The 25369-nt window shown below is 44.3% G+C and overlaps 1 protein-coding gene across 2 annotated transcripts in view; it reads left to right on the top strand.

Annotated features, from left to right (window-relative positions):
• P2RX5 (purinergic receptor P2X 5) overlaps positions 1–23632 on the top strand; it is a 332606-nt gene extending 308974 nt beyond the window's left edge. For both annotated transcript variants that reach the window (XM_063955830.1, XM_063955831.1), the window contains exons 10-12: positions 19124–19189; positions 19875–19957; positions 21660–23632. In XM_063955830.1, coding sequence (XP_063811900.1) covers positions 19124–19189; positions 19875–19957; positions 21660–21756 — 246 coding nt within the window. In that variant the 3' untranslated portion in view covers positions 21757–23632. The remainder of the gene's footprint in view (positions 1–19123; positions 19190–19874; positions 19958–21659) is intronic.
• Positions 23633–25369: the final 1737 nt, after the last annotated feature.

Below are 25369 nucleotides of genomic sequence, written 5' to 3'. Positions count from 1 at the left end.
GACGCGGTAAATAACGCAAATCTATTTTTGAAAAAATCTGAAATTTAGTTTAACAGATCCTGCTCCTAATTGGTAACACTTTTGGCCTAAAGACAATTTCTGCGCAGAAATAGATATAGAAACAAAAGTGTACATGTGTTGAGTGAGTGTGTTTTGTATACAAAAGTTTATATAACTTTAAGGTGGAACCAAAAGGAAAGCCGGGTACTCGTCAAGGGACATACGTGTAAGTGACATATACGGTGGCTAGGGAGGCATCCCTGGTTAAATAATATTTGAGCATTAGAGTATAGCGGACCATAAGGTAACAAGACCAGGAGGTCATAAGGTAACAAGACCAGGAGGTCATAAGGTAACAGACCAGGAGGTCATAAGGTAACAGGTAAAATAGACAAAGAGGTCCGCTATAAAAGTCCAGTGGCACAACGCCTGGGGTGTTGGTGCAGAACCCATATAGGCCATACAAGCTCTTGCTGAAGGAATCGCGGCCGGAAACATCGATTCCATTGATCTTTCAGTACATGACAAGTAGTGCTCGTGTACTGAACGATTGGACCGCACGTAATTGTGTGCAGTAGTTAGTAATCTGACCTAATACCATTAGAGTAAAGTGGTCACAAACGCTATTTGTACATTCTGACGTGATTTGTGTAATTTTTTATTTTTGGAAGGGAAGTTCGCTGGTCACTCAGGAACTATCCAACAACCGATACTTGCTGGGGAACGCGCCCCAGTAAATAAAGGTTCACAGGGGCCCTAGGTTGGGTACAGCAGCTCTGGTTATAGTGATTGCAGTACTGGCCAACGTGGGCGAGAAGTAAGTGGGGTACTTGATAAACCACCACCGCCGGCCTGCCCAAGGACATCTTGGTTTGTTTGTAAGGGTTCGCTGAAAACCTTGAGATAAAGATCCAAGGAGGAATAAGCAACGCCTGCAGATTATGGGGGCCATTTGTTCAGGTAGGGGGCGATCAACCTCGGTTCGGGTTGATTCAGAGAACCGACCAGTTGGGTCGGCACGATATGTAATGTGTGAAAAATACGGTAGTCACACAGAGGTTTTATGTGATGAATGGGAGAGAATGACTGTACAAGACAGGGACAAATTCCCAAGAATAGGTAGCTTCAGTCCAGAAGTGTTACAAAATTTAAGGAGGAGGATATGTCTCGTAAAATCAACAAAGAGACGAATTCAACATCATGATTGTTTACAGTTATGGCACCAGGAAGGTGAGATACAGAGAGGTTTGGCTCTGGCGGCAGGATCTGGGGCAGTCAGGAAGTTGATTGCCACAGCTCCTCCTCCACCATACATTGCAGGAGAGAAGTTGATTGCGGAGAGAAACGCACTGGGTTGTAAAACACAAACTCTTAGTAACACTGTAAATGTTAATGATGTTAACCAAATAACTCATGCAAGTATTAACCCGTGCAAGTTGTACCCTGTTTTGAACCTTCCTCAGGAGTGTGATCAAGAAGACGATTCAGCAACAATTTCAGCTCTCTCTCTTGCAGCCACCATAGCAGAAACCACAGTAGGCACAGCGACACCCACGAGATTAGTGAAAGCCCCTAGCGGAGGGATAGGTGAGGTCGTGTCAACGGGTAAGTACGGCACCATGCACTACACTGAAACAATTGTACCACAACAAGCAGTAGAATCTACACAGGAAGAGGCTGTTAGAATTGCTCCTGTAAGGGTAATAGCAGTTCCCAATGGAAAAACAGATGTGTCTGGAGCCACTCCCATAAGGAACATTGCCATGTACACTCCATTTTCCCGAATGGAATTAAGAACAATAGTGTCCGAATTTCCTGACCCCAGGAAGGATTTAGTTGCTAGCCAAAAATACATCAGGGATCTAGGTAACACTGTAGAACCCAACAACAAGGATTGGCAGATACTGCTAAGAGCTTGTTTACCTTCCAATGTTGACGCAACTCAATTTTTAGCTGATTGTGCATTGGATAAAGATGTACCGCTTACAGACGTGTACAACAAGGATAATGTAAAAAGGATAAATTTACAGCTAAAAGAGTATTTCCCAGCCGTTGTTAAATGGAATAAAATATTTTCCATTAAGCAAAAGGAGTCCGAAACGGCAATAGAATATTTTCACCGGGCACTATTAGAAATGGCAAAGTACACGGGTATAGAAGACATAAAGACCAACCCAAACCATCGGGAAGTAGCAGTATCTGTACTGATGGATGGTTTAAAGGAAACATTAAAGACTAGGGTTCAGACCACGCAACCATGCTGGCGAGGTCTGTCAGTGTCCGGCTTGAGAGAGGCTGCTATTGATCACGACAGAAACATCACTAGGCACAGAGAGTCGCAAAGTGATAAGTTGATGTCCGTAAGTATACAGGCGCTGACCACAAGGCAGCCTGCGTATGTACCACCGAATCCTGTGGGTAAGGCAAGTGTAATAACATGTTTTTCTTGTAACAGACCGGGACACTATGCACGAGAATGTAGAACAAAGAATGTACAAAGATCTTTTCAACCCCCTAGACAACAACACAACACACGACATTGGGAGCAGGGTCCACAGAGGCGGAGTTTTGAGCCACATACAGGGGAAACAAAAAGATATCCCCCGAACAGAGATTGGCATGCCTCTGGTAGTTCCCAGCTAACTCCCCCACAAGTAGTTGCTGCCAATGGGATTCAGGGAGGTCAGCATACCCAATAGGGGTATGGCCATACCTGTAATCTGCAGCCAGTTAAGTTGATTGCCAGTCTTGGAAGCGAACCAGAGATTGCAATCAATGTGGCTGGTAAAACTTTAAACTTTCTTGTAGACACAGGGGCGGCCAAGTCAGTGATAAATTCGACAGTGGGCATGAGAACCACTGGTAGGACAATTCCAGCCATGGGAGTAACAGGAGTAGTCCAGCACTACCCTGTTAGCAAACCAGCCGAGATTACAATAGGGCCTTTGCATACCAAGCATTCCTTTTTGCTGGCTGCATCTGCACCAACTAATCTCCTGGGAAGAGACTTACTATGTAAAATGGGTTGCGTCATTTATTGTACTCCTGAAGGTGTATTCTTGGACATTCCTGAGAATCACGCTCAGGAAGTACGAGACATGCTAGACTCCCCATCAAAATTAATGTCACATTCCATTATGACAAATAGGAATCCATCCCAAGTAGAAGAGATGACATCTCAGATACCAGAGTCGCTTTGGACAAAAGATGGACAGGACACTGGATTAATGGCAAACGTAGCTCCAGTAGTTGTGCAAGTAAAAGATGGTAGGATAGCTCCAAAAATCCCACAGTATCCTCTGAAGCCAGAGGTGGAGCTAGGAGTTTTTCCCGTAATAGAGCGCTTGCTACAACAGGGCATTCTAGTAAGAACGTCCAGCACCGCAAATAGTCCCATCTTCCCTGTTAAAAAGAGTGGGGGGAGGGGTTACAGGCTAGTGCAGGATCTAAGGGGGATTAACAAAATAGTTGAGAGTCAGTTCCCCGTAGTGCCTAATCCAGCTGTCATCCTAATGCAAATTCCTCCCATTGCCAAATTTTTCACTGTTATTGACCTCTGCTCCGCTTTCTTTTCGGTACCTCTGCACCCTGACAGCCAATATTTGTTTGCATTCACATACAGAGGAGTCCAATACACGTGGACTCGGTTACCCCAAGGTTTCATAGACAGTCCAAGTATATTTTCTCAGGCTTTGCATGATTGTTTACAGTCTTTCCAACCGGAGAGTGGATCAGTGTTGATACAGTACGTGGATGATCTACTACTGTGTTCTGATTCATTGGAAGCTTCCCTGAAGGATACGAAACAGCTCCTGTTTCATCTTTCAGACACAGGTCACAAGGTTTCCAAAGACAAGTTGCAATTATGCCAAGCTAAGGTAAAATATTTGGGACACTGTCTAACACAAGGACTGAGACACCTGACCGCTGATAGAATCCAAGCCATTAGAGACATGACACTGCCACAAACCCAACAACAGATCAGGACGTTTCTAGGAATGTGTGGGTATTGCCGTAATTGGATCCCAGGGTTTTCCATATTGGCGCTACCTTTGCAGGAAATGGTCTCTTCAAACAAACCTGATCGGATTTCGCATACAGACGAATCTGAAACAGCATTTGAGAGACTCAAACAGTGCCTAACGCAGGCACCAGCACTAGGTATGCCAGACTATGGGAAACCCTTTGAACTATACGGAACAGAAAGTGCTGGGTGCGCAGCAGGTGTACTAACACAAAAATACGGTGATGCCAGCAGGCCAATTGCATACTACAGCGCTCAGCTAGATACGGTAGCGCGATCCCTCCCCACATGCTTGCGTAGCGTTGCGGCGATAGCATTGCTAGTGACAAAAAGCGAAGATGTCGTGCTAGGCCACAACCTCACAATCCATACACCGCATGCGGTATCTGCCTTATTGAATTCTGCCCAAACCAGACACGTCTCATCAGCAAGGTTTACAAGATGGGAATTGGCATTAATGGCCCCCGTAAACATCACCATAAGAAGATGCAGTGCATTAAACCCTGCAACATTTCTCCCAGGTGTGCCTGGTCAGACACAAAGGGTGGAAGGTGAGAGTGATGGGGAAGGAGGATTTAATGCAAAGGAAGATACACATGATTGTATGGAATATTTGACCCAAAATTTTACCGCAAGGCCTGACATCAGTGACAATCCACTGGAAGATGCAGAACTCACGTTCTACACGGACGGTAGTTGTCACAGACAGTCAGACTCGGGAGACTTGTGTACTGGATACGCAGTCGTAGATGACCAAGACACCATAGAAGCGGAACCGCTAGGCCCACCTCACTCAGCCCAGGTTGCTGAACTGGTCGCCCTAACCAGAGCATGTGAATTGGCTAAGGGTAAGTCTGCCAATATCTACACCGATTCTAGATACGCGTTCGGGGTAGTACATGATTTCGGAGCGCTATGGCGTCTCAGAAATTTCATGATGGCAGCTGGTACACCGATAGCGCATGCAGCTCACATAAAAAGGCTTCTAACAGCGATACAGGAACCCGACAGAGTGGCTGTTATCAAATGTAAAGCACATACATATAGCCAAGACCCAGTATCCCTTGGTAACAGCCGAGCAGACGAAGCCGCAAAGCTTGCAGCTGCTACCCCCACACGGACAAACACCACACAGTTGATGGTATTTAATACCATCAACACACAGAAGTTGTGTGAGATGCAGAATTTGTGTTCCACACAGGAAAGAGCAGTCTGGAAGGCAAAGGGATATGGCCAGGAGTCCTCAGGGCTCTGGACGGATGGACATGGTAAACCAGTGGCCCCCAGGGCATACCTTCCATGTCTGGCTGAAGCAGCTCACGGGCTGACTCATCTAGGCAAGGAGGGGATGTGCAAATTGGTAAGAGCATACTGGTGCGCCCCAGGATTCTCCTCTCATGCGGGTAAAAGAGCAATGTCATGCCTTACCTGTCTGAGAAAGAATATTGGAAAAGCAATACCTACAGAACCATCCCATATCCCACCTGCCGGCGGCCCTTTCCAGGTAATACAAATTGACTTCATTCAATTACCCCCATGTAGAAATTTGAAATATGTACTTGTCTGTATAGATGTTTTCTCGAATTGGGTCGAAGCTTTTCCAGCAGCTACAAATACCGCTATGTTTACAGCTAAGAAAATTGTGCAGGAATTTGTATGTAGATATGGTATCCCTAGAATCATTGAAAGTGATAGGGGTACCCATTTTACCGGTGATGTCTTTCAAGGAATGTGTAAATTGATGGGAATTGATAGCAAGCTGCACACTCCGTACCGTCCACAGGCGAGTGCGAAGGTCGAAAGAGTGAACAGCACTATTAAAAATAAATTGAGTAAAGTAATGGCAGAGACAGGATTGACGTGGCCAGAAGCTTTACCCATTGTTTTGTATAGCATCAGAACCACTCCCAGGTCCCCTCTTAATCTGTCTCCTTTTGAAATCTTGTTTGGTCGACAACCGCATGTCATGATTAACCCTCAGGATGATTTGAAATGTAACAATGAAGTAACTGTAAAGTACTTGATTAACATGAGTAAGCAGTTGAGGAGTCAAAATGATAATCTGAAGTTGGTGATTCCTGATTTACCAGGTAGTAATTGTCATGACATTGAACCTGGGGATTATGTAATGATACGAAATTTTCTACGCTCAGGTTGTCTTATTGATAGATGGGAAGGACCATACCAGGTCTTATTGACTAGCACCACAGCATTGAAGGTTGCTGAGAGAGAGACTTGGGTCCATTCATCCCACTGCAAAAAGGTTGCCGATCCAGAGAAGTCCCGTGATAAGGAACAGACGGTAGAGGTTGTATCACTGGAGTGTCTGTTCCAGGAGGACTGAGGCGGCACCTGAGCCTTGAAGACCGAAAGCAGTTGTCGACTCCCTTCTCCCTTTTATTGTTTTTCTCCACTTCCCAGCCCCTCTCCCTTAAAATTTCTTTTTCCCCCTTCTCATTCTTCTCTATTTCCTCCTCAAAGATGGACTTGCCCCAAGAGACTGTGATCCGGATTTTGATGTTAACCATGATGTTGACCAGAGCAGTCTGTTCCGGCGAGAGTACCATAGAGGTCGAAAGAGGTTCTGGAATGGGTTCCGATTATGATGATGGAGGCGTAGTTTTCCAAGATCAACCAAACCAACAAGCAAAGGCGAGTATCAGAAAACGATCCGCTAGAAGAAATTGTGATGGATTGTTAGCTGAAGAAAATTGTATCTGTAGGCTCTGTGATAATCTGGTTGAAGATGGATGCATAAAGAAATGCCAATCTAGTTTTAATATCCATATGGACCGGCATCCATTGAGTGACTATCACTCCTTAGTGGGTAACGTGTTAAACCAAACAGATTGTTGGGTATGCTCTCAAGTACCTCAGGGTCACAGCAAATCAGGGCTAGTACCATTTCCTTTAACGTTAGGGGAGGTACTTGAGCTAAGTGGTGGGAGACCGGTGGACCGGAGGTTTAACATCTCCAGCCCTCCTAGTTTGAAGCTCCACCAATACCATGTGGATAGGTCCCTCATATGTTTTAACATCTCCAATCCTAGAAAACCGGGAAACTGGGAAGTGTCATGGAGTAACCACACCATGACCTTTTCACACAGAGCAGATAGAATGCCTACAGATACAGAGCTCGTACGCCATATAGCCAGTAGAGGAAAATCTTTTCGGTATCGATATACCTTAGGAAATAGGATTACTAGAGTTGGAGAGGTATCACCAGGATACTGTGCACATATCGTACAAACTGATACGTGCATTAAGCAGATGGAAGAATTAGGGTCAGGAGATTTCACCTGGAAGGTTTGTAACATGGTCATGTCCTTCTCCGTCCCATATGTTCTCCCCGATGACGCATATTTCATATGCGGGAGAAAGGCGTACAAGTGGCTTGCCCCAAACTCTGAAGGATTGTGTTATATTGGAAAAGTATTGCCTGAAGTGATGACTGTTACACATGACAAAATGAAGGACATACACCGTGGTGCCCAAGCTCCTTATACTCACACTCATTACGAGCACCGAGTTAAAAGACAACTGTCAGAAAGGTTAGAGCATCCGGCCTCTGATCTTATCCATGAATCCACCGGGATTCAGGTTCTGGTAGCGTTAGATTTCACTCGTACCGCTCGAGGAGTGATGAATTATAGATACATTTCCGCACTCGCCAATTTGTTAGATAATATCACTGAAATGTATGATGACACGTTTAGATACACTGGAAGAGAACTTCAAGCTTACAAAACAGAACTAGTTCAGCATAGGATGGTTCTTAATTATCTTACAGCAGTAACAGGCGGATATTGTGTTACATTGGCAACACAGTACGGCATAAAGTGTTGCACGTATATCACAAATAGCACCGAGGATCCGGTAGAGGTCATAGACCAAAAGATGGACGATATTCTCCAATTGAAGTGGGAATTTCGTCGAAAACACAATCTCACCCTTGCTGCTGTAGGTAATGAGCTGACTGGTTGGGTGTCATGGTTGAACCCGCGAAATTGGTTCTCCGGTTTAGGAGACTGGGCTCAAGGAGTCATAATGGATGTTGGAAAGTTTCTACTATGTATCTTGGGTGTCGTTATATCGATTGGATTGATATTTAGATGCGGGCAGGCTTTAATGAGGTGCAAGCAAAGTACAAAAGTGATGAGCTTGAGGAGTGAGGAAACCGTAATTAACCTGGATTTGATTTATGACCCAATGATAGAAACCAGAATGTGATGAAAATGCGATTATACGGTCCGTTTCTTTCACCTGTTTTTCTGCTTTTCTCCAAGATACAAAGACCCCCTTGGACGAGGAAGCTGACGAGACGAGATGTATACAGACAACGGATTGACCAAAGAAGAAGATTTGACAACTTTAAATATGGACACTTGATGAACTTTGCCATGGATCCCCAGTTTCCCTAGTATTTTTAAACTCACGCTAGCCCAACATTTTCTGTACATCTGATGGCATTGACAAAGCTTATTGCTCACACCTAAGGAGCAATACAGCGCAAAGAAGACGACTCTCAACAGATACCGAACAAAACTTCGACGACAGATGTACATTTACCTGACATAGGATATCATTGCATTTTTCGTAAGTGTTCTTTATCTTCATCTCTACAACCCTCAGGTAACGACACACATAGACGATAGGGAATACAGGCACAGATATCAGCAACCACATACCTCCCCCATTCATGTATCATCAACTAAAATGTGCATCCCCATTTTGTTACAACCACAGCCGAAATGAGCTCGGTAGAGTTTGACAGCCCATCCACAGACCTGTACCACAGGATAAGAAGGAATTCAAATGTATACTTCGCAATACCTCGAAGCTAGATTTACCACACGTATGGCACGATGATACATGACCCTCCAAACATGGACTCATACACACATGCTTCTACTTTCTCACTAAGTCATACCCTCTTCACACCTACTCCACTCTTCTCCCCTACCCAACCATGGAAATCAATTAACCCCTGACTTACATTTTTCTCCTTAAATGTTTTGTGGCAGTTATTATTGACTGCCAAAGGGTGGACTGTCAAAGTCAGAAAAATGTCTCAATGCACGTTGCCATATTTGCACCGCACACTGGTCCGCGCTGCGCGTGCGTACGCTCTCCCGTGGAGGCGCATACCCGCAATAGCGTGCACTCGCAGGCGCGGTATGCGTATTTACGGTAGAGTTTATGTAGTCGTAGCGTGCGACTCATTCGTTACAAATGTTCACAATTAATGTAGTTTATAGATCATGGTCCCTTTGATAGATTCTGAAAGTTTGGTTAAAATACAATGTCCCAGAGCTGAGGAATCCCTCTTTATATCGTACGAAGGGTCTAACAGGAATCATACAGCAGTGTTTGGTACCCATCGGAAGAGTATTTAATTAGCAATATTCCGGTGTTGGTTTGGAGCGTATTAATCGCTCGTGCGAATAGTTATGGACATAAGAAGTTTATGTCCATTTCTATTATTTACACATACTCAGGTATGCGGCGGGAAACCCAGTTTCCCACCCACCTGAGCTGTTGGAAATCGTCACAGCCCACCTGTATGAATCACCCTATGACCTTTTGTTATGATGCAGGGCCGAATTCCTTCGGCCAATGGACAATGGGATTGTAGGACCAGGAGATTGCATTGTGTGTGGGGCATAAATAGGCAGGCCGACCACATCCAGCTCTCACTCTTCAACGGTTCTCATTGCTGAAAATCGGGTGCTGGATGTCCAGGCGCATGCGATCGTTTCCCCTTGTGCGTAAGTTTCTCTCCGTAATCATTGTCTTTCTGTGAGCCAATTTCTCTCTATCTCTCTCTCTCTCTCTCTCTCCCTCTCTCTCCTCTTTTCTCTTATATCTCCCATAGTATTATAGTATTGTATTGTATTTCATTTAGGTCAGAGTAGTATTGTCTTTTTGTATTTTAGTTCTGTGGTTAGGAAGTCTCTGTTATATTGTAGTGTATCATTTGTACTGTTATCCCCTTTTACAAGTATATTAGATATAATACAGTTAATAGGCTTTGGAACCTAAACCAGTATCTGTGTGTTTTCTATAGTGTTAAGTGTTCACTTGAGCGTCGGTGACGCTCAAGCAGCTTTGTAGTTAGTCAGGTTACACAAGGTTGCACTTACACCCTGTACTCACATTAAGGTATTCTTTGTATTTCTTTGGTATAAGGTTTAAACATTAAGGTATAGCGTTGTGAGCGTCTGCGCCGCTGGTGATCTCCTCGTGGTCTCGAGCGTCCGCTACGCCATAGCGAATCATTACTCTAGTCATAGCCAATAACGTGTCCTGTGATCACTGGGCCGTGAGCGAACGTGACGCTTGAGCGTCTCGCCTACGGCTGAGCGATCGCTACGCCAATAGCGTACCATTACGGTACTTCTTAAGCAAACAGCGTACAGTGTTCTTAGCTTCATAAAGGGTTGTTATACGACAAAGGAATTTAGCATTGTCACTTCTTAGAGGTAGAGGCCACGGATCCTCCGTGAGCATCTCTTGAAGTTCCGGTTACCAAGTCCTTCTTGGCCAATCCGGAGCCACGAATATAGTGCTTACTCCTCTCCATCTTATCAATCTCAATACCTTGGGTATGAGAGGCAGATGAGGGAACACATACACTGACTGGTACACCCACGGTGTTACCAGAGCGTCTACAGCTATTGCCTGAGGGTCCCTTGACCTGGCGCAATACCTGTCGAGTTTTTCCCAACGGTTTATAATCATGTGGAAGACTTCTGGGTGAAGTCCCCACTCTCCCGGGTGGAGGTCGTGTCTGCTGAGGAAGTCTGCTTCCCAGTTGTCCACTCCCGGAATTGCTGACAGTGCTATCACATGATTTTCCGCCCAGCGAAGAATCCTTGCAGCTTCTGCCATTGCCCTCCTGCTTCTTGTGCCACCCTGTCTGTTTACGTGGGTGACTGCCGTGATGTTGTCCGACTGGATCAACACCGGCTGACCTTGAAGCAGAGGTCTTGCTAAGCTTAGAGCATTGTAAATGGCCCTTAGCTTCAGGATATTTATGTGAAGTGATGTCTCCAGGCTTGACCATAAGCCCTGGAAATTCCTTCCCTGTGTGACTGCTCCCCAGCCTCGCAGGCTGGCATCCGTGGTCACCAGGACCCAGTCCTGAATGCCGAATCTGCGGCCCTCTAGAAGATGAGCACTCTGCAACCAACACAGGAGGGACACCCTTGTTCTTGGTGACAGGGTTATCCGCTGATGCATCTGAAGATGCGACCCGGACCATTTTTCCAGCAGGTCCCACTGGAAAGTTCTTGCGTGGAATCTGCCGAATGGGATTGCTTCGTAGGAAGCCACCATTTTACCCAGAACCCTTGTGCATTGATGCACTGAGACTTGGCTCGGTTTTAGGAGGTTCCTGACTAGCTTGGATAACTCCCTGGCTTTCTCCTCCGGGAGAAACACCTTTTTCTGGACTGTGTCCAGGATCATCCCTAGGAACAGAAGACGAGTCGTCGGAACCAGCTGCGATTTTGGAATATTGAGAATCCAATCGTGCTGCCGCAACACTACCTGAGATAGTGCTACACCGACCTCCAACTGTTCCCTGGATCTTACCCTTATCAGGGAATCGTCCAAGTAAGGGATAATTTAAATTTCCTTCCTTCGAAGGAATATCATCATTTCGGCCATTACCTTGGTAAAGACCCGGGGTGCCGTGGACCATCCATACGGCAGCGTCTGAACTGATAGTGACAGTTCTGTACCATAAACCTGAGGTACCCTTGGTGAGAAGGGTAAATTTGGACATGAAGGTAAGCATCCTTGATGTCCCGAGACATCATGTAGTCCCCTTCTTCCAGGTTCGCAATCACTGCTCTGAGTGACTCAATCTTGAATTTGAACCTCTGTATGTAAGTGTTCAAAGATTTTAGATTTAGAATCGGTCTCACCGAGCCGTCCGGCTTCGGTACCACAACAGTGTGGAATAATACCCCGTTCCCTGTTGCAGGAGGGGTACCTTGATTATCACCTGCTGGGAATACAGCTTGTGAATGGCTTCCAAAACTGTCTCCCTGTCAGAAGGAGACATCGGTAAAGCCGACTTTAGGAAACGGCGAGGGGGAGACGTCTCGAATTCCAATTTGTACCCCTGAGATATCACCTGAAGGATCCAGGGGTCTACTTGCGAGTGAGCCCACTGCGCGCTGAAATTCATTGAGACGGGCCCCCCACCGTGCCTGATTCTGCTTGTAAAGCCCCAGCGTCATACTGAGGGCTTGGCAGAGGCGGGAGAGGGTTTCTGTTCCTGGGAACTGGCTGATTTCTGCAGCCATTTTCCTCTCCCTCTGTCACGGGGCAGAAATGAGGAACCTTTTGCCCGCTTGTCCACGAAAAGACTGCGCCTGATAATACGGCGTCTTCTCATGTTGAGAGGCGACCTGGGGTACAAACATGGATTTCCCAGCTGTTGCCGTGGCCACCAGGTCTGAAAGACCGACCCCAAATAACTCCTCCCCTTAATAAGGCAATACTTCCAAATGCCGTTTGAAATCCGCATCACCTGACCACTGTCGTGTCCATAACCCCCTACTGGTAGAAATGGACAACGCACTTAGACTTGATGCCAGTCGGCAAATATTCCGCTGTGCATCACGCATATATAGAAATGCATCTTTTAAATGCTCTATAGGCAAAAATATACGGTCCCTATCTAGGGTATCAATATTTTCAGTCAGGGAATCCGACCACGCCAACCCAGCACTGCACATCCAGGCTGAGGCGATTGCTGGTCGCAGTATAACACCAGTATGTGTGTAAATACATTTTAGGATACCCTCCTGCTTTCTATCAGCAGGATCCTTAAGGGCGGCCATCTCAGGAGAGGGTAGAGCCCTTACAAGCGTGTGAGCGCTTTATCCACCCTAGGGGGTGTTTCCCAACGCACCCTAACCTCTGGCGGGAAAGGATATAATGCCAATAACATTTTAGAAATTATCAGTTGTTATCGGGGGAAACCCACGCATCATCACACACCTCATTTAATTTCTCAGATTCAGGAAAACTACAGGTAGTTTTTCCTCACCGAACATAATACCCCTTTTTGGTGGTACTCGTATTATCAGAAATGTGTAAAACATTTTTCATTGCCTCAATCATGTAACGTGTGGCCCTACTGGAAGTCACATTTGTCTCTTCACCGTCGACACTGGAGTCAGTATCCGTGTCGGCGTCTATATCTGCCATCTGAGGTAACGGGCGCTTTAGAGCCCCTGACGGCCTATGAGACGTCTGGACAGGCACAAGCTGAGTAGCCGGCTGTCTCATGTCAACCACTGTCTTTTTATACAGAGTTGACACTGTCACGTAATTCCTTCCAACAGTTCATCCACTCAGGTGTCGACCCCCTAGGGGGTGACATCACTATTACAGGCAATCTGCTCCGTCTCCACGTCATTTTTCTCCTCATACATGTCGACACAAACGTACCGACATACAGCACACACACAGGGAATGCTCTGATAGAGGACAGGACCCCACTAGCCCTTTGGGGAGACAGAGGGAGAGTTTGCCAGCACACACCAGAGCGCTATATATATACAGGGATAACCTTATATAAGTGTTTTTCCCCTTATAGCTGCTGTATCTTTAATACTGCGCGTAATTAGTGCCCCCCCTCTCTTTTTTAACCCTTTCTGTAGTGTAGTGACTGCAGGGGAGAGCCAGGGAGCTTCCCTCCAACGGAGCTGTGAGGGAAAATGGCGCCAGTGTGCTGAGGAGATAGGCTCCGCCCCCTTCTCGGCGGCCTTATCTCCCGTTTTTCTATGTATTCTGGCAGGGGTTAAATGCATCCATATAGCCCAGGAGCTATATGTGATGCATTTTTTGCCATCCAAGGTGTTTTTATTGCGTCTCAGGGTGCCCCCCCCCCCCCAGCGCCCTGCACCCTCAGTGACCGGAGTGTGAAGTGTGCTGAGAGCAATGGCGCACAGCTGCAGTGCTGTGCGCTACCTTGTTGAAGACAGGACGTCTTCTGCTGCCGATTTTCCGGACCTCTTCTGTCTTCTGGCTCTGTAAGGGGGCCGGCGGCGCGGCTCTGGGACCCATCCATGGCTGGGCCTGTGATCGTCCCTCTGGAGCTAATGTCCAGTAGCCTAAGAATCCCAATCCACTCTGCACGCAGGTGAGTTCGCTTCTTCTCCCCTTAGTCCCTCGATGCAGTGAGCCTGTTGCCAGCAGGTCTCACTGAAAATAAAAAACCTAAAACTTTTCACTAAGCAGCTCAGGAGAGCCACCTAGTGTGCACCCTTCTCGTTCGGGCACAAAAATCTAACTGAGGCTTGGAGGAGGGTCATAGGGGGAGGAGCCAGTGCACACCAGGTAGTTCTAAAGCTTTACTTTTGTGCCCAGTCTCCTGCGGAGCCGCTATTCCCCATGGTCCTTACGGAGTCCCCAGCATCCACTTAGGACGTTAGAGAAAAATACTATGGGATCAAAATGACCCCCAAATTCTATGATTTAAGCTGTTTTTGAGGGTTTTTTGTAAAAAAACACCGGAATCCAAAACACACCCGAATCCGACAAAAAAATTTCAGGGAGGTTTTGCCAAAACGCGTCCGAATCCAAAACACGGCCACGGAACCGAATCCAAAACCAAAACACAAAACCCGAAAAATTTCCGGTGCACATCACTAGTTTGAAGGTGACATAAGAACACAAGCACAATTAGCACAATTTATGTATGAAATAGTATATTTAAATAACAACAATATTAAAACATATCTTCAATAACATTCTTTTTAACATATATGAGTTCAACATACCTTCAATTACTAGATGCAGTACACAATATTCAATATTCTTGAAAATAACACATTAAGGGGGAGATTCAATTGTTTGAAAAGTCAGTTGGGTGTGTGTTTTTTTCCTATCTAATAGACAGGAAAAAACAGACACCCAACCGACTTTTCAAACATTTGAATATCCCGAATTGGTTTCCAAAATCCCTTTCACAATATGAAATTTTTACAGGAATTTTATTTTCTCTATTGAATTCTAAGTCATATAATATCAGTTGTTACAGCCAACTAGATCAGAGAGCTACTGATATTGTTACTAGGGTAACAGAACAGATATATAATAGAAACAGGAAAAGATTCTAGAGAACAAAAAAAGATCATAAATAGATCAAGGGAAACACTTACGAGATATATACATGAGAACATTTGGATTAATAAACTTAAAATGTTGACCTGAGACAGCATCTGTGTGCATTTCTTTATTATTATTATTATTATTATTATTATTATTACTACTATGTTTTAAAGTTTATCCTGATCAGTTTTATTAACCAATTAAATTGTCATTCCTCACACCTTTTGTAAAGTGTGAGTTTGCAACAAAGGGCGTGGCCTTGTGGGAAATGCCATCCACAGCCACAGGAGTCCCTCCATCACATCTCCTAATGTTGGGAGGTATGCACTGTGCTCTGCCTGTCTATCGTCAATAAGCCCACCCCCAGACCCCTGTGAAACCAGCCAAGGTATGTTTATATGGGCTGGCCAGCTCCCCTAATGAAATCTTTGGTCAGTGCTGCAGCCCAAGGGTAGCAACTGCCACTGGTTGTGTGTGAGTTGTGTATTCAGGACATGCAGCTCAATAGATACTGTAGTGTGCCTTTAGAGTTTTGTAAAAGCAGATCATTCAGAGATAGTCGAAAAAGCAATATGAAACCATACAATGGAGTAACTACCAAGGGTGCAGGGGATGCAGCTGCTATGGGGCCCGGACTGCCTCCAGGGCCCACAGCTCCCCCTATACCCAGTCACACAATCATTGGGCAGCTGAGGACAAGGGAAAACAAACCTTCACACTGAAGAAGCCCATCACGGTTGGCCACGCTCCCTCTGCTGACGGACCCCGGAAGGTGGAAGCACCACCCAGCAGCAAGCAGGAACTTCTTAAGGCAGGCTCTGGATCTCCTCCGCTGCTGCATTGACAAGGTGCTACTACTAGGCGCCTCCTTACGGCTCCGCAATTATCTCAGCTCTGCCACGTAGGCAGCAGGTGAGGCCATCCCAGGAAGCATTATTGCTCAGGTACCTACTGTACACCTTTCTGCTGAGCTGGCTAAATAGCTGTGTAAGCGCATTATTTGCCTGAAGGAGCTCTGCACAGCTGCATAAAATAAGTGTGTACTGTACTTCTCATAGCTCTATTAGCCATTACAGGCACAGGCAATGCATTACAACTTCTAATGGTGTCAGAAATGCAAAATAAGAATCCAAAATGTGGTTAATGCTTGTTCATTGGGGGTAATTCCAAGTTGATCGCAGCAGGAATTTTGTTAGCAGTTGGGCAAAACCATGTGCACTGCAGGGGAGGCAGATATAACACGTGCAGAGAAAGTTAGATTTGGGTGGGGTGTGTTCAATCTGCAATCTAATTTGCAGTGTAAAAATAAAGCAGCCAGCATTTACCCTGCACAGAAACAAAATAACCCACCCAAATCTAACTCTTTCTGCACATGTTATATCTGCCTCCCCTGCAGTGCACATGGTTTTGCCCAACTGCTAACAAAATTCCTGCTGCGATCAACTTGGAATTACCCCCATTGCCTTATGTCAGTAATGATATTCAGCAAGCAATTAACAAATCTCCCTCCTAGGGACAGAGCAAGCCTATTATCAATCCCCAAACATCTGTTATATAGACTGATGCAGAAGTTTCAGAAAGTGAGCAGTTGTCTAATGGGGAGGCAATCAAGTTGCCGGCTTCTGGGATCCTGGCGGTCAGGATACCAACGCCGGAATCCCGACACCCGGTAAAATACTGGTGGTCAAAATCCCGAGCGCAACCAGGAATCCCCACTCTATCATATTTATGTATCCATCTTATATTTATCTATCTATCTATCTATCTATCTATCTATCTATCTATCTATCTATCTCATACAGGGGTGTGGTATGTTAGGTAGAGTAGACTTAGGTCAACAGTGTCTAGGTTGACCACTATTGGTTCACAGTAAGTAGGTCGACATGGTTTCTAGGTCGATGGGGACTCTAGGTCGACATGAGAAAAGATCGACATGAGTTTTTTAACTTTTTTTTATGTCGTCTTCTCCGTACAGTAACTGGGAACCCCAATTAGTGCACCGTGTCACCTCGGATAGTTTGCTTCACTCGCCATGCTTCGGGCAAGGTACCTCGCTTCGCTACCGCCGTGCTCAGCACAGGTTACCATTCCCAATTGTAGTCCACGTGGATCGTAAAGTATGAAAATTTTGTTGTTTTTTAAATGTAAAAAACGTATGTTGACCTTTTATCATTTCGACCTAGAACATGTCGACCTAAAGTCCCTGACGACCTAGAAACCATGTCGACCTACTTACTGTCGACCAATAGTGGTCGAACTAGACAGTGTAGACCTACTTACTGTCGACCTAAAAACCGGATCCCCTCATACAGTGTGTGGGGGCAAATGGTGTCTCGGTGCCAATGGGAAGGCCCTTTGAAGATTTTGCTATGGGGCCCAAAAAAGGTCTAGTTATGCCCCTCCCTGAAACCATAGGTATTACATTAACATTTCTGTACATAATGTCAGCATATTCCATTTTCCTTTACATTTAGGAAGAAAAAGGATAAACATATGGCTTTTTGTATTAGTCTAAATATTGTATTGCCGAGGTCTATTAGATTCTTTTACTAAAATGGTGATTTGTAGGAGTACTTCATACTGGTGATGTTCTCCTGGGGTTTAGTATGGAATACCTACAATCAAAATCCTGACGGTCAAAATACCAACAACAATTGACAGACGGTCATTTAAAATACAGACAAGGTCAAAATACCGACATTTAAAATGTTGACAGGTCAAAAAGTTGACATGAGTTTTTCATAGTTTTTTGGTGTGTATGACGACATAGGTCGACATGGACACCGTATAAGTGTACCGCTTACCCTTGCATGGCGAGCGCAGGCATGGTGCCTTGCTGCGCTTGGCACACTATTATATTCCCCCCTCCAGGTCCACTGGGATGGTAAAGTATGAACAAGTCGGTTTCAATGAAAAAAATCATGAAAAACTCACGGCGACTTTTTAACTGTGTCAGCATTTTAAATGTCGGCATTTTGACCTTGTCTTTATTTTAACTGTCATTATTTTGACCATATCGGAATTTTGACCTTGTCTGTATTCTAACCGTCGGTCAATGGTTGTCGTTATTTTGATCGTCAGGATTTTGATTGACCGCATCCCGTTCTCCTGTATGCCTCCTCAGTTATATTATCACAGGTGGGTGGCGGCAATATGTGGAAGTGTGGACTCAGTACTGATCTACACAGTAAGTATTACATAGGGGGTCATTCCGAGTTGATCGCACGTAGCAACTTTTTGATGCTCATGCGATCAACTTGACGCCGCCTATGGGGGAGTGTATTTTAGCATAGCAGGGCTGCGATCGCTTGTGCAGCCCTGCTATGCCAAAAAAAGTTCCTGCAAAACAAGACCAGCCCTGCACCTACTTACCCAGTGCGACAGATCCAGCGATGAAGGTCCCAGCTGTGACGTCAGACATCCACCCTACAAACACCTGGACACGCCTGCGTTCACCTTACCACGCCCGGAAAACGGTGAGTAGACGCCCCGATCCTCCTTCCCGCTGTCAATCTTTTTGCGATCGGGCCAGCGATCGCTTTCTTCGGTCCTGGCGTCGTTGCCCGACGACTGCCATCGCGTGCGCAATGCGGGTGCCGCACAGTCGCAGTTCCGACCCGTTCACACCGCAGCGAAGAACCGCTGCGTGCGAACGGGACGGAGTGACCCCCATAGTCCTGTACCCTACAGGGAAGTGAGTGGGATATAAAGTATCTAGATTCTAAATGTCATTAACCCTTTTAGACAAGCACTAGTCACAGGCAAATTAGTAGTGAAAAGTTGTGACACTGCCAAGTACAATCTTTAAAACAAAATTGTCATTGCCTTTTGTCAGTGCATAATTTCTGCATTTTTAGTGTAATGTGTGTCAAAGTCAATATTTAGCTTTATCATGTGCTATAAAGTGAATCAGTTGTAGACACAAGGCATAACAAAGATACATTTTGTGTGTGTGTATTTGTGCAGGCTGGGAAATTCAATATCATTCCGACAATTATCAACATTGGCTCTGGCCTGGCTCTGATGGGCGCGGTAAGTTAATTTGTTTCATTTTATTATTGTGTTTCTGTGTTATAGTGTTATGGGTGGGAGATTAGTGCCTTTTACTTTAAATTCTGGCAATAGCAGTACATCTGTTCCTTGCCACTTTGAATCAACTGTGCCCAGGTGTGGCGCAAACTCTGCTAGTAACATTGGGCCTAATTCAGACCTGATCGCAACAGCAAACTTTTTCTCTAATGGACAAAACCATGTGCAGTGCAGGTGGGGCAGATAGAACGTGTGCAGAGAGAGTTAGATTTGGGAGGGGTGTTTTCAAACGGAAATCTAAATTGCAGTGTAAAAATAAAGCAGTCAGTATTTACCCTGCACAGAAACAAAATAACCCACCAAATCTAGCTCTCTCTGCACATGAAAATGACCCCCATCCCCTTCAGTGCACATGGCTTTGCCTATTAGAGAAAGATTTTGCTTTTGCGATCAGGTCTGGATTAGTCCCATAGGTATTACCTACTGCGGAAGTTGTGCCTCTGCCATGGTTGATTCCCCTCTGCTACACTAAATGGTAATATATTATTTTATACTGTATACTGGATGTATTTTATATGGGGGGGAAAGCTAAATATTGGGCAGTGGACAATAAAAAACGGGTGGTACCAGGAGAGAATGGACAGTTATTGAGTGTCAGTGTATTCACATACTTTTTCCCACATTTTAGGGAGCTTTCTTCTGTGACATGGTCTTATTGTATTTTATCAAAAGGAGCAACTTTTACAGAGACAAGAAATTTGAAGAAGTAAAGTAAGTAGAATCTAAAGACACTGAAGAATTGTGTTTCTTACCTTTAAGTAAGGGGCCCATCAGCTTCATGAATATGTTATGGGTTAGGCATATCTCCCAACTTTTTAAAATCACAATGCGGGAACTTGTCGCTCGTGGGAAAAAGGGGGCGTGGTCTATGTGGAAAGGGGCATAGCCTTGTGGCAGAGCCGCAATCACGAGTCACGCCCCTTTTACCATCACTGAGGGGTCATGCCCAGCGCTGTCTGAGCTACTGGCATGTCCCCTCTCCCTCTGTCACCTGTGAAAGATGCTGTGTGCATGCGCACAGCATCTATTCACCGCTGCTCTGCCAAGTAGCTAAGCAGAGAAGCAGTGACAGGAGCGGGTGGGACAGTCCCAAAAAATGGGACTGTCCTGCGAAAATCGGGATAGTTGGGAGGTATGGGTTAGGAGAAAATGTGGGTAATATTAACACTGTACACATATTTTTAGATTAGCCATTCAAAAATGCAATTGTTTTTTAATTGTATTATGAGGTTAGTTTTGAATTTGCACAAATATATACATTTATACGGAATACATACAATTTACCGGCGAACGGGATGCCGGCTGTCAATATCCTGACATCGGTTTCCCATCTTCCAGAATGCCGGCAGCGGGACGAGCACTAAGTGTCCCCTTGCAGGCTTGCTGCGCTCACCACAGGATCTATTTCCACTCTATAGGTGTTATGGGTACCAGTGGGAATAGCCCTGGAGCGCCGGGATTCCGGCTGTCGGGATTGTCAGCTGTCGGGTTTTCGGCATCGGTATCCTGAACGCCGGGATCCTGACAGCCGACATTTTAACTGCAACCACGTTTATACATATGTTATGAACTTGACTATGACAGCATAGGTGAGCAATGATTAATACATGTGATTCATCCAAGCTGTTCACATGAAATGAATGTGTATAAAATAGTACATTACAGCTAATTGTTATATAAATATAAAAATAATTTACGCTGTCTGACATGTTTCCTCTGATCACTCAGTGATCCAGGAAGACTGTGCTCTCAGTTTAGTCTCATACATTTAAAAATATATTTGTGCAGTGTACCACCAGTTAGGAACCACTGCTCTAGGCAGGGTACTGTTTTTAACAGATTACTAAATATATTGTCCAGATTGAGGACTAATAAAATATTTATTCCAAGTTAAACCATTTGAGTTTGGTTATTGATCAATGTCACAAATGAGCAGTGATAAATTTGACTTTGTAATACTCTTATCACAATACGTATTTGCTGAGTTTAGAAATTATGAAGGGTAGACAGTGTTATGATGTCTGGTGCCAATTTTAGGAGTTCATAAATGACTCGTATCTATGGGCTCAATCCAAACAACTTGACCCCGCACGGAAGGGGAACTAGTTGCTGTTGCAACAGCTCTATAGGGCTGCAAACACAAGTCAACAAGTCCAGCGATACCATTAGTGTGGCATATTACTTGCACCCACAAGTAAATCACTGTTGATTGGATTGACCACTATATCTTTGTTGCAATTTGTGATAATAAATAACCTTATAGCTGTGGAATAATTTTTCTAAGTAATAAAATAATGGCATACTATAGACGGAAAGAAATATAATTGGTCACTACAAATTGGTGCACTTATGTTATAATACTGAACATATATATTCACTACCCTGTTAAAGGATAATACATTTATGTTTACAGGTCATTCAAGAAAACAATGCACGTTAATGGACAAACGAAATCCAAAAGCCATGATGCAATAGACCAGCTGAAACAGCTACAGATTGTAGAGACATAATTTATGATGCAAGAAATTAACTTTTATTACAGAGAAAGGACTGGATACTTTTAAGGCTGGACCATGAACTGTTTGTACCATTCACTGCTTCTTGTTGTGCTGCTAAGAGCTGGATATATGAAGAACTGCCGTCTTCGATACTGCAGCATTAACCTATTTAGTCACTGGGTTGTTACATTACTGTTTATACAAGACAACTAGCTTGCAGCACCCTCCAGGCTCCATGATATGTTGTTTAATAACGTATTGTGCTGTTATTATTCCCTGGAGAGCAAACGCTACAGAGACTCATCAAGGGATAGCTACTTCTTACAGATGCTGCTTTGTTTGCGGCTAGAGGGCAGTGTTGTTTTATTTGCTTCCTACTTCTCTCCCACCTTTTTTTTTTTTTCTTGGTCAATAATTATCTTCTTAAAGCATGGTTTGGACCCTGGTTGTCATAACTATTGCGCAGCCCGGTAACAAGTCCAATAAAAGGGTAAATATTATTAAAGGAAGACAAAATGACTCTTGCTTCAAAGATATAATACAAACTATGATGTTTTGTAACATATGCCCACGAGGCTAGGCTAGTCATTGAGGCAGATCAGGGCATAGTATATCAATTATTGGGGGCTATTCAATTGTTTGAGAGATTGTTTTTACTAATGGGTGTCTATCGGAGCTATTCAAATGTTGCTCCGATTAGACGCCCATTAGCCACGGCAGTCACATTTTTAGCTCGCACCCTAGGAGGCTACAAGCTGAAATGTGTGAAAAGTCGGCTGTTTGGGCGACCAAACTGGACTTTTCACCACGGCGCCGCTTAGTTTAGACTGGTTTTGCTGCTTTACATGGCTATACCCTGTCTAACTGGGCGTGATATTTAAAGGGTCTCAAGAAGAATTGAATAGCAACAATGGGCACCCTTTAAATATCACTAAAGAACAGACATTTGAGTAGGCACTTAGGGGTAAATTTACTAAGATGGGAGTTCTATTTAAGATGGGATGTTGCCCATAGCAACCAATCAGATTCCAGGTATGATCTTCTAGAAGGTGCCAGGTAAATGAGAAGGAGAATCTGATTGGTTGCTATGGGCAACATCCCATCTTAGATAGAACTGCCATCTTAGTAAATTTATCCCTTAGTGTGACCAGAGCTAAACCAAAGTGGTGACAGTGCGCACACTACATTTAATCAAACTGGAAATGGTGATGACACTGAAGTGACCTGGCTGTTATACATGATCCCTCGGTAGTGAGAAACCTGGACTATCATTAAGAAACTGAAGCTGAACTAGGTCAAAAAGTAAATAATTAATATTGAAATACCTGACACATAAATAAAACACATGCCCTTTGTCCACTTAGTGCATTGAGTAATTAACAAGTGTCAAAGGAAGATAGGTGAGTAGGGCAATATATTCACCTATGTTATATAACATTTTTATTATGGTATATTATATTTTGCCATTAATAAAATACACATGTGTGGAATGTGTTTGGGGCTTCCTAGCCTATGTTCAGCAATATGAAATGCCTCTTCCTCATGTTCTGAAGCATTCTTCTCTTTAGGCTTTACACTTCATGTTTCAGTGCTCGCGGTTCGCTAAGCTTAAGCGCAGTTCTGCTATTTTTCGAGCACGGCTCAGCCCAGAAACTGAATATTACTAATTGTCCTATTTACACGTAAACATAGAACTTTGTAACTGACCTATATGGAGGGACCGAGAAGTACAGGTTGAGTATCCCTTATCCAAAATGCTTGGGACCAGAAGTATTTTGGATATCGGATTTTTCCGTATTTTGGAATAATTGCATACCATATGAGATATCATGGTGATGGGACCTAAGCCTAAGCACAGAATGCATTTATGTTTCATATACTCCTTATACACACAGCCTGAAGGTCATTTTAGCCAATATTTTTAATAACTTTGTGCATTAAACTAAGTGTGTGTACATTCACACAATTCATGTATGTTTCATATACACCTTATACACACAACCTTAAGGTCATTTAATACAATATTTTTAATAACTGTGTATTAAACAAAGTTTGTGTACATTGAACTATCAGAAAACAAAGGTTTCACTATCTCAATCAAAAAATTCCGTATTTCGGAATATTCCATATTTCAGAATATTTGGATATGGGATACTCAACCTGTACAACATATATGCAACTTGAAGCTTATTCACACTGTGTTGCACCAAGTTACTGACCATGTCTGCTATCTGTAAAGAGTCATATTTGCCTATTTATTAAACTACAAAATACTGTCAGTCCTACAAAAATGTAAATTCTAGGAGTACTGCAACATTTCACAATATTTGGGGCTCTTTAACAAGGGTGCTGCAGCAGATATTGGAGACATCTGCTGGGGTTCCACTCTTAACGAGCGGCAGTCTTCAACACTTTTTATGGGGGATGCAAAATTTCCCCATTTAGCTTGGTCCTGTTACCTAACTTATATACCATTTATCTCTCTCTAACATTTGATAAATCTTCCCTGTGTAAATAAAAACATTCCAGTTCTCAGCAATATGTGACTATAACATACTTGCCCACTTTTGAAAAAGCAGTTCAGGGAGATTGTGAAAGCAACAGTTACAGTATGAGTGCGGTGTTACGGTGGTCGCATTCTTCACCGACTAGCATTGGTGCATTGTATCTCAGTAATATCTACTTGTTGCCGAATAGACACGGATACTTTACAGTCGGGGTGGCCAACCAGTCAGAAACAAAGAGCCACAATTTTTGTTAGGCACGTCAAAGAGCCGACATCGATCTGCAGGCACACATGCAAAAATGGGGTGTGGCCTTGTGTCTGCTAGGCCACGCCTCTGGTATAAAATACATTTAAAAAACTAGATCCACATAAAATACATTTTTAAAGCCAGATCCATGATAAAATAAGATTTTACTCACCGGTAAATCTATTTCTCGTAGTCCGTAGTGGATGCTGGGAACTCCGTAAGGACCATGGGGAATAGCGGCTCCGCAGGAGACTGGGCACAACTAAAGAAAGCTTTAGGACTACCTGGTGTGCACTGGCTCCTCCCTCTATGACCCTCCTCCAGACCTCAGTTAGGTTACTGTGCCCGGAAGAGCTGACACAATAAGGAAAGGATTTGGAATCCCAGGTAAGACTCATACCAGCCACACCAATCACACCGTATAACTCGTGATACTATACCCAGTTAACAGTATGAAATATAACTGAGCCTCTCAACAGATGGCTCAACAATAACCCTTTAGTTAACCAATAACTATATACAAGTATTGCAGACAATCCGCACTTGGGACGGGCGCCCAGCATCCACTACGGACTACGAGAAATAGATTTACCGGTGAGTAAAATCTTATTTTCTCTAACGTCCTAAGTGGATGCTGGGAACTCCGTAAGGACCATGGGGATTATACCAAAGCTCCCAAACGGGCGGGAGAGTGCGGATGACTCTGCAGCACCGAATGAGCGAACTCTAGGTCCTCCTCAGCCAGGGTATCAAACTTGTAGAATTTAGCAAATGTGTTTGACCTTGTAAAGCCGAGACCCCTCGGGCAGCCGCCCAAGAAGAGCCCACCTTCCTCGTGGAATGGGCTTTTACAGATTTAGGATGCGGCAGTC

Source organism: Pseudophryne corroboree, chromosome 2, assembly GCF_028390025.1.
Source record: "Pseudophryne corroboree isolate aPseCor3 chromosome 2, aPseCor3.hap2, whole genome shotgun sequence".
Classification (NCBI taxonomy): Eukaryota; Metazoa; Chordata; class Amphibia; order Anura; family Myobatrachidae; genus Pseudophryne; species Pseudophryne corroboree.
This window is presented reverse-complemented; position numbering and strand designations above follow the sequence as displayed.